General features: G+C 38.5%; 1 protein-coding gene across 2 annotated transcripts in view; it reads left to right on the top strand.

Moving 5' to 3' along the window:
- Nucleotides 1-13,077, top strand: part of DIS1 (Actin-like ATPase superfamily protein) — a 334,160-nt gene that overhangs the window by 125,378 nt on the left and 195,705 nt on the right. For both annotated transcript variants that reach the window (XM_089417307.1, XM_089417306.1), the window contains exon 4: nucleotides 6,435-6,581. In XM_089417307.1, coding sequence (XP_089273433.1) covers nucleotides 6,435-6,581 — 147 coding nt within the window. The remainder of the gene's footprint in view (nucleotides 1-6,434; nucleotides 6,582-13,077) is intronic.

Raw genomic sequence — 13,077 nt, 5'->3', positions numbered from 1 at the left:
TTAATATTTTTATTCTTACTAGTATTATTATGATTATATATAAAATTGTCTAAAGTCATTCACCTTTAATGGGTTAATAAAAACAAATTCTCTCATGAAATAAGTAAATTAAATTGTGAATCTCTTGGCAAATTGATCCTCTCTTTTGGAATAAAATAGTAACTCACACTTAAGAGAATGTAACTCTTCCTCACTAATTCAACATATGGAAAAAGTGTAACTCTTTATTAATTGCACTTGTAACTCCCTCATTTAATTAGATTTGTAACTCTCACCTAATATTCCCTCATGTCCAAGTGTAACTCTCTCTCTCCTTAATTCAAATTGTAACTGCTGAAAACAGGTGTACCTCTCTATCTATTCTTGGGATGAGTTACACTTCTCCTCAAGTAACTCCTCCCTCATGTAATTCAATTCTCCTATTATTGGCTCAAGGCATGAATTCATTTTGTAACTATTCTACTTTCTCATCTATTTAAGTAGGAGCAAGTGAGAGTTGAGAGTAGCATGTTCATTGTGAAGGAAAGCTAGTGTTGAGTGTGTGCAAGAGAAGTGTGAGAGCAAGTGAAGAGTAAGAGTAAGGGAAGAGTTGGAGCAAGGGTGAATGACAAATTTTGATCAAGAGAAGGAGGAGACTTTTAAGCAAAGAGCAAGAGCACTTCAGCTGCAAGTTGATCAGACATTGGTGACTTTATTCATTTTCATTCTCTCTCTTTCTGTACTCTATTGAGCAATTGAAGAAATCTAATAAAAGAAGACTCATTTGGGTGTTCCCCTTGTGGGTTTTTCCTTGGTTATTAGACCTAATTGTCAATGTCTCATATTTGTGCTTGGTTGTCTTCATATGGTCCTTAAGTTTATGTTCTATCTACAATTGCTGATCTAAAAAGTTGTGAAGAAGAAATATGCATTCTAAGTAATTTGTATCAACATAGAACATTCAGTTTTTTGCAAAGTACATTCAGTGTTATGTAAAGTACATTCAACTTTCTGTAAAGTACATTCAGTTTTCTACAAAGTACATTCAACTTTTTGCTAAGTACATTAAGCTCCATTCCGTTTTCTGCAAAGTATATTCAATTTTCTACAAGTACATTCAATTTTCTGCATAGAACTTTCAAGTTTCTGCAAAAAAATTTAAATTTCTGCATAGAGCTTTCAGATTTTAACACACATTTGTGAACCAGGTGGCCACTCTATTTATCAACAAAGTGAGCGATGAGGTACCGATACAGTTTAGTACCAAGGAGACGAAAGAGTCGAAGAAACCCTGATGTATAAGTAGAAGTTTGAAATATAGCCAAATTACCTTGTCGAAAGCTTTTGAGAGATCCACTTTATATAGGAACACTTTTTGGTGCTTTGCGTGAATATAGTGGAAGACTTCTTGGGCAAGGCCAAGGGCTGCATGAATTTGTCGTAATGTGAGGAAACGAAATTGCTTAGGGGAGATGCGTTCCAAAAAGATGACTTTCAAACAAAGAGAAATGATTTCAGAGATGATTTGTATGTGGTATTGCATAAGTAGTTGGGCCGAAAAAGTTCAAAGGCGTTAGGGTGGTTAGCTTTAGGGATGAGGACTATGAATGTGATGTTCAAAGGAGCCATAATTTGCCCTTAATAGTGATAATAATTTACCACTTTGAATAGGTAATCAATGGAAAAGTCATAGCATTCCAAGTAGAATTGAATGGGAAGTCCATCCAACCTCGGGCTTCTCCATTTTTGAAAGTTGGAGTACTTAATCAAGTAAGGATTTCGTTATCTCGACCATTAAATTTTCATTTTCCTCTTAGTGTACAAATCTCGGGAAGAGTCCAATGACCTTTAGGACATAGTCTGTTAATGTCTTCTAGTTGAAAGATATCTTTGAAGTGTCTGCAACCTTCTAGTGAATGTCTTGGAAGGAGGAGGCTAGGGTTTCGTTGGATCTTTTAATCTCCAAAATGGTGTTTATGGCTTTTGATGGTTTGCAATCCTGCAAAAGTATTTTGTGTTTTCATCCCTAGCTTGAAGCCAAAGGAATTTGCTTTTCATACGTTGCTCTTGTTGGTTTGTTGTCCTAGATTCAAAGAATACTCTAATCATGTGTGATCTTCAATTTTTCTTCGAAATCTGTGAAGGCCAATGTGTCATGAGCATTTTTTTGTTTTGCTCACTTTAAGATAATGGATTTGGACAATTGTAGGTTCTATTAGAATTCAATTGAAGGGGATTTAGGGGAGTAGGGATGCTAGGCTTGTTTTAAAGCCTCATGAAGGGAGGGGTATTCGAACCAATGTGAGTTTATCTTAAAGGGGTTGGGAGGCTTAGGGCGAGTAGAATCGATTTCAAGGAGTATTGGCAGAGGATCTGGGTCTCCACCTGTGGATACCCATTGACGCATTTGGAGATATTTTTCTTTTAGAGGTTCGACAATCAAAAAATAGTTTGGGCGTTTAAGGACCTTTGCTCTCCTAGCCCGATTGTTTGACCAAGTATGTTGAATTTTTAGAGGGGTAAGGTCAACAAGTCCAGTGTCAACTAGATGTTCTCCAAGAAAATTTGAGAGGGGATCTGGGGAGGTTGAGGGGCCCCAGATCTCGGAGACCCTCGGGGTGAAATTTAATTCTCCTCCAGTAATGGTGTTTTGTGAAGCAACCATATGTAATTTGAAGAAATTTTCCCAATAGGTTTTCCTGTTGGTACAAGGGCCATATATGTTGTAGTAGAGGAAAGACATGTTCAAATCGTCTGAGAAAAAGTTAAAGGCCAGCTTGAGCATATTGACCAAGCCAATTTTTGCTGAATGTAGAGTGTGTTCCATATTGAAATGAATCTTGCTGAGCACCCAAAGGCATCCAACAAGACAATATCCCAGAGGGGGTGGAGGATTTTTTAACATGGGTTTTTCTTTCGATCCTTCCCATTATAATTTCTTGAAGAAAAATTACATTAGGATGGTGCACTCAATTAGTCTCTTGAGTGCTAGTTTTTTGGAGGGATTGGTCAAAACTTTGTAGTTTAGGGAAAGTAAAATCTTTTAGTGCCGATTTGAGGGGATGATGCTCTTAGGTCTCCAAGTATCGACTTTTGTTTCGTTGATCGAATTTCTAAGTTTGCTTGATGTTGTGCCATAGAGAGGAAGGATTTCCTTCCCTTGCTGGTCAGCATTTTGATCCCTTGCCTCCAGAGATCCAAGCCTAGAGTCCAAATTTGTAAAGAAATCCTAGGAGGGTCTGTTTCTAGTTGGTGCACAGTTTTTGAGAGGGAGTGAAGGTGGTAATAAGGGGGTGAGGTTTGGGTCGTTGTAAAGGTAACCGCGTTAGGGAGTAGGGATACTTTTGAAATGGGAAAACAGATAGGGAGTGAAGTTAAGGGAGGGTGAATGGAGAGAGTGGTGAGGGTATGGGGAGGGATATAGTTGACAAGGATGACAATATGTCCATAGGGAGAGTAGAAGTGTGGTTAGAGGATGGAACTAGAGCAACAACTTGAGAGGGAGAATGTGAAAAAATTACAGGAAAAGCAATAGGAGGGGAGAGATGATATTGCATACTTGGGGTGGGATTCCCCCCTATCGAAATAGTTGGAACTGTAGCACCTCCTTAGTAATGTTTGCAGGAGCAGTTGGAAGGTCCTTCAAAGTTTTGTCTACAATCCCGTCCACTATAGATGCAATGTGCGTTGTTGCCAGAGAGGTTGGGAGTGTGTCAATCAGTGGTGGAGGAGAACTAGCAGGAGTATAGTGCATCCTTGCAAACCCATCTCTTCTTATATTTTCCTAATGGGAATTCCTTCATCAAGTGGCCATGTACATGACAATGACCACACTTGAATGATATGGCTTCCTAGTCCAAGCTTTGGTGGTGCACTATATCTCCTGAGTTGATATAAATAGAGTTGGGCAGGCTTGAGATTAAGTTTAACCCCAGTAAGATTCGGGCCATGCCCGTGTACCCAGTTGATATGAGAGGTCAGCCTCATAAAAAAATTCCCAGGTATTCCAATGTCCTTAATCACATCCTCGAACTAGAAGATTAAGGGTAAACTTGGTAGACGAATCCAATTCGGCACAATGGTCAAGTTTCTTGAGTGGGCATCAAAGTTTATGGTCCATTTTTTCACAAATAGGGCTTGCTAGCCTCACGACTAGTGGCCTTGAAGGACCTTTCTGTATCCCATCCTTTAGCCAGTATAAGGCAGCAAGGGGAGTATCCTAAGAGAGGAGAGAATTCTTTTTCCATTCATTTCTTGAGGACTGCTGTAGACATCTGTTTACTAACAAACCTATTGACAATTGCAGAATCGTCCATCTTGCGAATGCCGTTTAGTTGTATATCTTTTTCCATTACCAAGCTATGCTCTTCCACTTTCTGTTTTATGCATTTTCAGTTTTGCTTTAGTGCTTCACCACCGGCGGGAGCTGCAACGGGATTAGGTCTGGAGGAGAAGCCACCACCTCTAAACATCTCCAGGGTCAAAATATGACAAGGGAAACCAGCGCGAGAATGGTTAGAAGACTGACAGGGCAGGTAAATCGGGAAGGAGTGTGACGAGTGAATAGTCCGCAATACAGGGCTGGTTTCCAATTTTTTTTGTACTTACAAGATTCCTTGTAAGTATTTTTTTATTTTTGTTATTCTTACCTATAATCTCCCTTGTACCATTCTATTATAGAAAGAAAAGTATTTTGGTACAATTAATATATTGGATGTTTTGTCTTCATGTGAATTACTTTGGTGCCAATGGTGGTGGCTTGAGTATATAACTAAATTGTCAGGTTGATGTTCTATAAGGTCACGACCTTTGAATGGAGTAGTTTGAAAACAATATTGGTGCACTAATGTGAGAGCAAAATACCCTTCTTCACGGTGGTCCAAGTTTAATGGTTTGCAGCGGCGCGGAGCTATTGATTAAAACTTCTATTTACACTTTTTTTTGGATCATTATTGTGCTTTATATTCTTGATGGCGGCTTGGTGTTGGCAGCAATTTAACTTGTAGGTGGTCATACAATCACCAAATGTAACCCTTCGTTGTGTTATGCTCTCTGTTTATTGCACCACGAATTGGGAACAACAGTCAGATGGGTGAAGTGGCATTCTGGAATTCCAATACCGCAATCAGTTTACTACCCTGTTTTCTGGAGTGGCTGATGGTGCTTTGTAATTTTCTTGAATTTCTCCCCTCGTAGAATTTTCGCATGTCGTCTTTAACACAGATAAAATTGTAATTTGCAGATTTCTGCTGTCCGGTGGAGAATAATTGTTCTGCTCTTTGTCTTGAGACAATTTTACTAGTTTTCTGTTCAAGGACCTAGATTCGCGTGTGGACTAATTATCCTTTCTTTGACCTTGCAGCAGAATTTATTTTTTTCTTCAACAAAATTTCTACATTGAGTGGCTAAAGTCCTGATTACGGTCACTGACCAGAAGATCAGAGGAACTCTGACAACAAGAATCACTGTGGCTAAAGGCCAGGTCAGACATGTCTGATAAGGAGCATGGCGAAAGGCCAGGATCAGAAGTGGCTCTGTTACTAAATGTGGCACCAATTAAATATCCAAAATACTTGAAAAATAAATAAATCCGTTTAAGATAAAATAATAATATATTGAATAAACATAGGAGAAAATGATATGATCAAATTATAAATGAGGGCCCCATATGTATAAGTGAGAGTTCCCTTTCATTAGGAGTCATGCCCTTTTATTAGGAGGTGTCTCTTCACTAATTATTAATTATTATTTATTGATATTGATATTTATATATTTTTTATATTTATTACAGAGAGTACACAGATCAAGAAGTTTGTTATAAATTAAGATCCCGCCTCTTCTTTTATACTCTTAGGGCTGAGTTTTTGTGCATGTGTTAACATATTATGACATATGGAAAAACACCGTGTGAAATTATGTATCTAGCTAACACAGTTGTTTCTGGTTTGTAAATCCCAATGAACATTTTATGACATATATCTTAGTGATAACGTGGCTGTATGCTGTTTTCCCTAGTTATCCTTGTATTTATGCTAATTATTTCCTAAGCTAGGGATGTAAGTTCTAAGGTCATTCTTGTAAGGGAAGATAGGTTAAGATCTGTTCGGTGTGCTTCCTATTTACCACTGAAGAGATTAAAATGGAGGTTTTAGGTATGTAAGTTCTTGAGATAGCGTTCCTGATCCATTTGCACCATTGCATGAGATCTTTTTATTTCTTGATATGACATCTCATGTCTTTTCTTTCCATTATCGTCAGATTTGAGCTTTTTGTCTGGAAGAATGCTCTTCCTATCAGAAATGAATTGTAATAACGACTCTTACTTTTTATGTTGGAAACCATGATTAATGCTTCTCTACCATGGGTTCATTCTTTTCATTAAAATTATTCGTTTATCATGTTGTATGGCCTTGATGACTTCAGCATTACACTACCTTTGCTGTTTGTTTTGGCAGTGTGAAATGACTGGAGTAGTTGTGGATGCTGGAGATGGGATTACACACATTGTACCTGTAGCAGATGGATATGTCATTGGAAGTGCCATTAAATCAATCCCTATTGCTGGAAGAGACCTCACTTTATTTGTTCAACAACTTATGCGGGTACTGACAGTCTTGAAATTGTTTTTTTTTTTTTTTATATTGTAAGACACCTAGGTAGAAAGAACATGCTGCAGTTTGAAAATATCAACTCTTGAAAATGTATGGTGTTATGATGAAGAAATTTCAGAGATGTTTTCCTTTTTTTCATGCCTGCATGTGTATGCATGCCTGCATGTGTATGCAAAGAGGCCAACTGAAATCAGTGAGGACCCATACCTACCTTATTCAGAACAGGATAGGCATCAAACCCGCTGCCATATTTATAAATACAATTCCAACAGTGGTGTGATGTTGGTCTGGCCATTGGTATGCATGGTAAATGAAAACTACATCATCATCCCTTTGACAAACTGTTTTCATTATAATTAGAAATTGCACCAAACAATTTCTGCTCTTGATGGTATCCCTCATGTCTTGAGGCTTCAACTATGAGCTCTGGAGGGGGAATGTAATACCACAAATCTGCAGTAACAGTGGCTTGATTTGGAATAAAATGCTAAATAATATGCAGCTTCTTCAAATCAGCGAGTGCTAATTTCAATTTTTTTATTATCTATGTCAAAACAAGTCAGAATTTTCATAAATTCTAGATTAATTGCCCCTTCTCTGCAATTTAACTTGCAGAATGATGAAGTAAATTGACCAAAAACACAAGGAAAACATTCTAAACCAATGTTCTGCCACTGATATAAAGGATACCCTTTACAAATCTGTAACTAATTGTGAAATCCAATTATGATCTTCTAGTTATTTTGCTTTGAAAGCTCTTTAAAAATTGATTATATTAATGACTAGTGCATTGTCCTTGGATAATGGAGTGAATGAAAATAAACCGGGTGAATCAAACAATGCTATTTGAATCTGACAAGTTTATGTACTAAATCAGTAAAATTTCAAAAATGCAAGAGGTATGCCAGATGGATAGAAATCATTCACACGCATGCTTCATATTGGTTGCGAAAAGCTGTGGATTTGATTTTCATTACTCAGAGTTTTGGAGAGAACAAATTTCCAAGCAAGTTAGACATAAGTCATGACACTAGAGGATGTTGGTGGATAGAAATAGTCACTTCAAGACTCTTTCAGTCTCATCACACCACTTGAAATCTAAATATGGTAGTGAATGTGGGAAATTCAACCAGTGTAATAGCACGGGGACTTGCTCACAAATCTAAGTATGAAGTGAAAGGAGTAGTACCTCCTAGGTGGGGTATACCTCTCCTAGATTAGAACAGGTAAGTTTCTTGGGCTGCAAGTCAACATGAACAAATACCCTTCTTGGAGAGGAAATCACTTTAAAAAAAGATGGATTACTTGGAGTAGAAGTCACTCTAGAACATCAACTCTCTAAAGTAGGGTGCACCACATCTCTGGCTCATAATAGATAAGATAAGAAGTCTCCTCTAGCTGTGTGCCCAACTCTAGGATGGATATTTTGTAGTACAAGTCAACCTGCAAAAGTAGAACTGGCCTAGGGTGCAAGTCACATTGAATAGACATGTGAAGATTCTTGTCCAATAAAAGCATCTAGATAAGGTCCAACTAAGGTACCTGTTGTAGTAGCTACAACAGCCCTCAGTTCATCCTAGTATCTTGTTACTTGGAGGAATTTGGGGGACCCAACCTAATCAAAGGCCTCTTATTCTAGCTTGCAGAGATTGACTGACTTTCCCCTAGGTGAGATCAACTTTTTGTGAACCTTAATATCCCTTAGGGAGGATTTTATGCTTGACTAAGCACTGTTTCTTAGTTTGACGATACATGAGAGCACTAATGGTCAGTCCAATGATACAGGGGAACACTAATGGTCAATCCAATGATACAGTGACTCTAGGATCTCCTCAACTTAGTGAAATGACGCCATGGGAGAAGCTCTAACTTGAGTTTTCTTGCAAATTTTGGCTTTTTCAAGTTAGTGTGTCACTCCACTGAGCCTTAGTGGAGCCATACATCACTCCTCTGAGCCTCAACTCAGTGACATGATGTAAAATTTTCACTTGCAATCTACTCCAGAGCATCTAAGCCTTAGTGTATTGCTGTCCTGAGCGTTAAGACGACACTATAGTGCTCCCTTAACTATTAACTTAGTGGCACAAGGCCATATTTTGATCTTCAAGCTCAATTTTCCTCTTCCCTGGACCTTCATGTCACTGCACTGAGCCTTTACTTAGTGACACACACATCACTAAGCCTTTATGCAACAATATACTCTAAGAAACCTGGTCTTGAACTTATCTTTTGGCCTTGTCAACTCAGTGTATCACGCCATTGATGGACAATGGAGTGATACATCACCTTGCTAAGCACTAAGGCAACAATAGTAAGATTTTCTTTTAGTCATGACACTCCTCAACTGTTCTCATGTATCATTGACTCATCTAACAATGAAAGTAAAGTAAGAAGGTATTTATTGAGGAAATTAATGCACCTAAGCTCATGGAAACTCTTTGAAAAGTTAAAACACTATTATTTTACCACATCGCTTGGCTCTAGAGGGTAAAAGTTAAAACACTTCATTTACAGAGAAATACATGTCATTTATCCTCGCTAACACTAGATTAAGCCAACTCAACTCAGGTATGTGATTAGTTATGCCCATTCAGCTTCATTTTTGTCTTGTACGATTATTTAATGAATAGTTACTCACCTAACAATTGTTTTATTCACTTGAAAATGCTTCCATGCTTCTTGTCTTAATCAATTGAGTAGTTTTGGGCATTTTTGTTGAAGTTTTGATTACGTTGGCTCTCTTTCCAATCGACCTTCTCCCTCTTTATCTATCCTCACACTTGTATGACCTTTGAGAGCTTGTGAAAAGGGTAAAATGCTTCAACTTAGCACTAGAAGCCCTCTAAGGGCGAAAGGAAGAGCCTCACGACCCCCCAGCTGGCTTATCTCACGATTTTCTACTTCAGTTCAACCCTAGAGGTGTGCCCCGAGTGGCCACAAGTTGCTTTTTGACATTTGACGCAAATTTTCATGACAATTAAACTCTGAATTTCCCTCTTCCTAGCCCAGTAGCACTAAAACCTTGTCTTCCCTTAGATGCCTAGGGATACTCTCACAAGAGTACCTAGGGTTTCATGCCCAAGGCCAGACCATTGCTCTCAGCTTAGCTTTTAAGAGAAAGGCTGACCATCATTTCCATTTCCAGTGATTGGTATACGAACAAGTTTTTCTCTCGCCCAAGAAACCTAGTGTTAGTTGTTGTAACATAGTGAAACTTATCCTTGGAGCCATAGCAAGCCATGTTGGTCAAGACTATGAGCTTTCTAGTTGTAGTGGTGTTCGAAGTGCTGCCCCTAATCAACTTCGTTTCTCTTCACCACAAAAACCTGTTACTTTGTGTGGTTCTAAAAGTTGTGAGATGGACTAGTAGATAGGCAGACTAGTTTTAAGCCTGACCTCTAAATATTTTGCATCTAGCATTTTGAGCTAATCTGCATAATGGGTGCTTGTTGTTTTTATTCGATATGCAGGATAATTATGTACGTGCCCAAGAAGTGGACCTGTAAAGGCTCAGTGGATGAGACCTCAGATGAAGAAGAACTTCACAGCTCATTTGGTCCTATATTCTTCAATACTTCGTGCTCTAGTGACAAATATACCACATATACATGGCTAAAAATATATGGATTGTTTTAGAGGGAAAATCCGGCTCCACATGACCCACACTTAGAGGTTTACAAGGTTGCTAAAAGATCTTGGCTACCTAAAGTGGCTACTCATCCACTTGTTCTTTCGTGTGCAGAAGCAGTTGAGTCTCTGTTGAAACATGCTAATCTTGAGGAAGCCATGATTGGGGACAACCACGAGAATCCCATTGTTTCATTCAATGCCTCATATATTGAAATGTACTACAAACTACCGAAAGAGAAAGTAAATCTAGATGAGGACTAGTTGACAGGGTTTGAGATTTTTCCTAGAGAGTTATTGAAGACATGGTGGACTAGCAAAGGAACCTTCAGGACTCAAGCAAACAAGGAGCACCATGTAAACATGTTGAAAGCCCCATTCCAACTAGTAGCTGGCATGCTGTGTAGGTTATATGGTTGGGCCAACATTGAGACCTCCCTGAAAGGATGGGTCCCCCTCATGTACACTATAGCAGTTGAGGGAAGGATATTTAATTTGGTAGACATCCTATCATGCTCTCTGAGGGACAACATTGAGCATGCTCAAAATCCTAAAGAAGGCTAGCACCCTTAGCTTTTCATGGCCTCCTATCTCTTGTAAATTGTCTGTGCGAAGCAAGCATTCTCTGCAATGAGCCGGAGGTGGACAATTTATGAGGAGTTGGTCCATATCTATTGTAAAATCCTTTAGGAGGACCACTATGTAGAAGCATATTCAAAAATTTGGCAAAACTTTCTGGTGCCATTGTATGAAGCATTATTCAATGAAGTTGGTCTGTGTATGTATGAAAGGGCCATGTAGGTAGTGCCCTCAGTTGGAAATTTGTTTCTAGACCAACTTGGCACTTACCTTAAAATCTTTGGAGCAACAAAACCTTTCCACCTATTGCCCAAGTTTGTAATTGTCAAGTTTAATAGGGGTAGGTGGAGCACTCTCACGAATCAAGAAGGCTCTTTGGCCGCACATGCCTTTGGATGTCGGGCATATCAGTTAAAGGATATCAAGAATGCCAAAGAAGATTCTGATATATTGATGTTCTCCATTTTGGGGAGATGAAATTTTATAGGTATGATCCAAGATCTGCAGTGAAAGATCATTGCAAGTCATGCAAGTACATGTGGGATTACTAGTTAAGGATTTGAGCGAAAGAGGAGATACAAAAGAATGCCTTGAACTTCTCATAGGTTTTTTCAAGAATAGGTTATGATCCCACCTAAACTAATAAATAAAAAGGCCCAAGCTGAAAATCAAGCCCTGTCCCAAAAACGAGTTGCTCAACAAGAGGTAGCTAGGATATAGCAAGAGAAAAAGTTGAAGCAGGACCAATAAGCAACACATATAGCCTAGGAGATTGAGCCTAAAGAACATGAGGAAGAAAGGATGAGGAGAGAGAGAGAGTGGAAGAAAAGAGTAGAGGAAGGAAGAAGAAATTAAGAGGAGGAAGAAAAAGTAAGCAAAATGAAGCAAAGGTTAAAGTTAAAAAAGAAGCTCTCCAAGTTCAACAAGAAGAACAAGAACTAACTACACACATAGGTTCAGGTGCCATGGATGGTCTTGATGTGCTATAAGGAGCAGTGACAAAAATCATAGTCTAGATCCTGGCAGAACCGTAATCATAATAAATATGGATCATGATCTTGTATTTCTGTGATCTCATGGTGTCAAGGTACAACAATGATCTCAGTTCAGAGAGGGACAGAAGAGATACAATAGATCTCGGTGATACTGTTGTGAAGAAACTCTATGGTGCAGCAATGGTGACTTCTATGCTGATGTAGCAACTATGGTCTAAGTGAAGAAGCAACGAGAATGATCTCAGATAAGTTGCAGCAGTGATGAAGATCATGGTGTTGCAGTAGTAATGAAGGTCATGGTATTGCAGAACATGATGGTGATGATCTCTATGGTGTAGTGAAGATAATAATCTCAGCATTGACACGAAGACGATTGATGACTTGGTCTTGGAGAGGTAGAGTGTGTCAAGGGTCGTGGTCTTGGTATTCGTCAATGGAATCTCTATAAGAAGATTTTACGCATGGGTTTTCCTCTCCAAGAGGGAGAGGTTTTGGCCCTGGCAGATAGCCAACCGTTGTGTTCTTGTCTCTTTTGTTTAATAGCAGTTTGATGAAGTTAACTTACACATGGTAATAATGAAGTAAACAATCAAGCTAAGATAAATTTGCATTAACACTTCACAAATTGTTATCATGTAACAAATAATCAATGTAATTATGCATGCCCTAGATTCTTCAACATGGTATCAGAGGGTTGGTTCAGTAGTCAAGGAAGGGCAGAAAAAGGGACATGCAAGGACAACAAACTAAAAAGATATGCCTTGATCAAACCCTAGATCAAGGAGACAATCTATAACAACAAGATCTTGTAGAAGATCAAGGTCCAAGAAACAGTCCACATTTACAACCATCTACAGGAAGGGTTTTGGAGGTCTGAAGTCAAAGTTTGGTCTATAGCAACAACCTCAACATTATAGTGATTGATCTTTTCAAAGAACAGCTCGAATTCCCATTCAAAGAAGCAGATCAACTACAACATGATTTGTATGGACAATACTCAATAAAGAATAAAGGTGTTTGTTGCTACAACCATAGTAGAATCTATTGATGAATCTTTACATCATGGCAATCAACCTCAAGTTGATGCTGCAAGGATCAGATATTCAGGACAATCTTTTTGAAGGTTTGAAGATAAGCTTCAACAAGGATCGTATCTGGAGGAAGCATCAATATATTAGCTTCAACAACAACCAACATGATCAAGGTGAAGATCTTGTCTTCACGTATAAAGTATCTTTTATTCTATAATCAAGTTGTTGGTTTATTGACTTCATCAGTGCAAGAAG

Source organism: Pinus tabuliformis, chromosome 3_2, assembly GCF_031772625.1.
Source record: "Pinus tabuliformis cultivar Carrire ecotype Pingquan chromosome 3_2, CPIR1, whole genome shotgun sequence".
Taxonomy (NCBI): domain Eukaryota; kingdom Viridiplantae; phylum Streptophyta; class Pinopsida; order Pinales; family Pinaceae; genus Pinus; species Pinus tabuliformis.
This window is presented reverse-complemented; position numbering and strand designations above follow the sequence as displayed.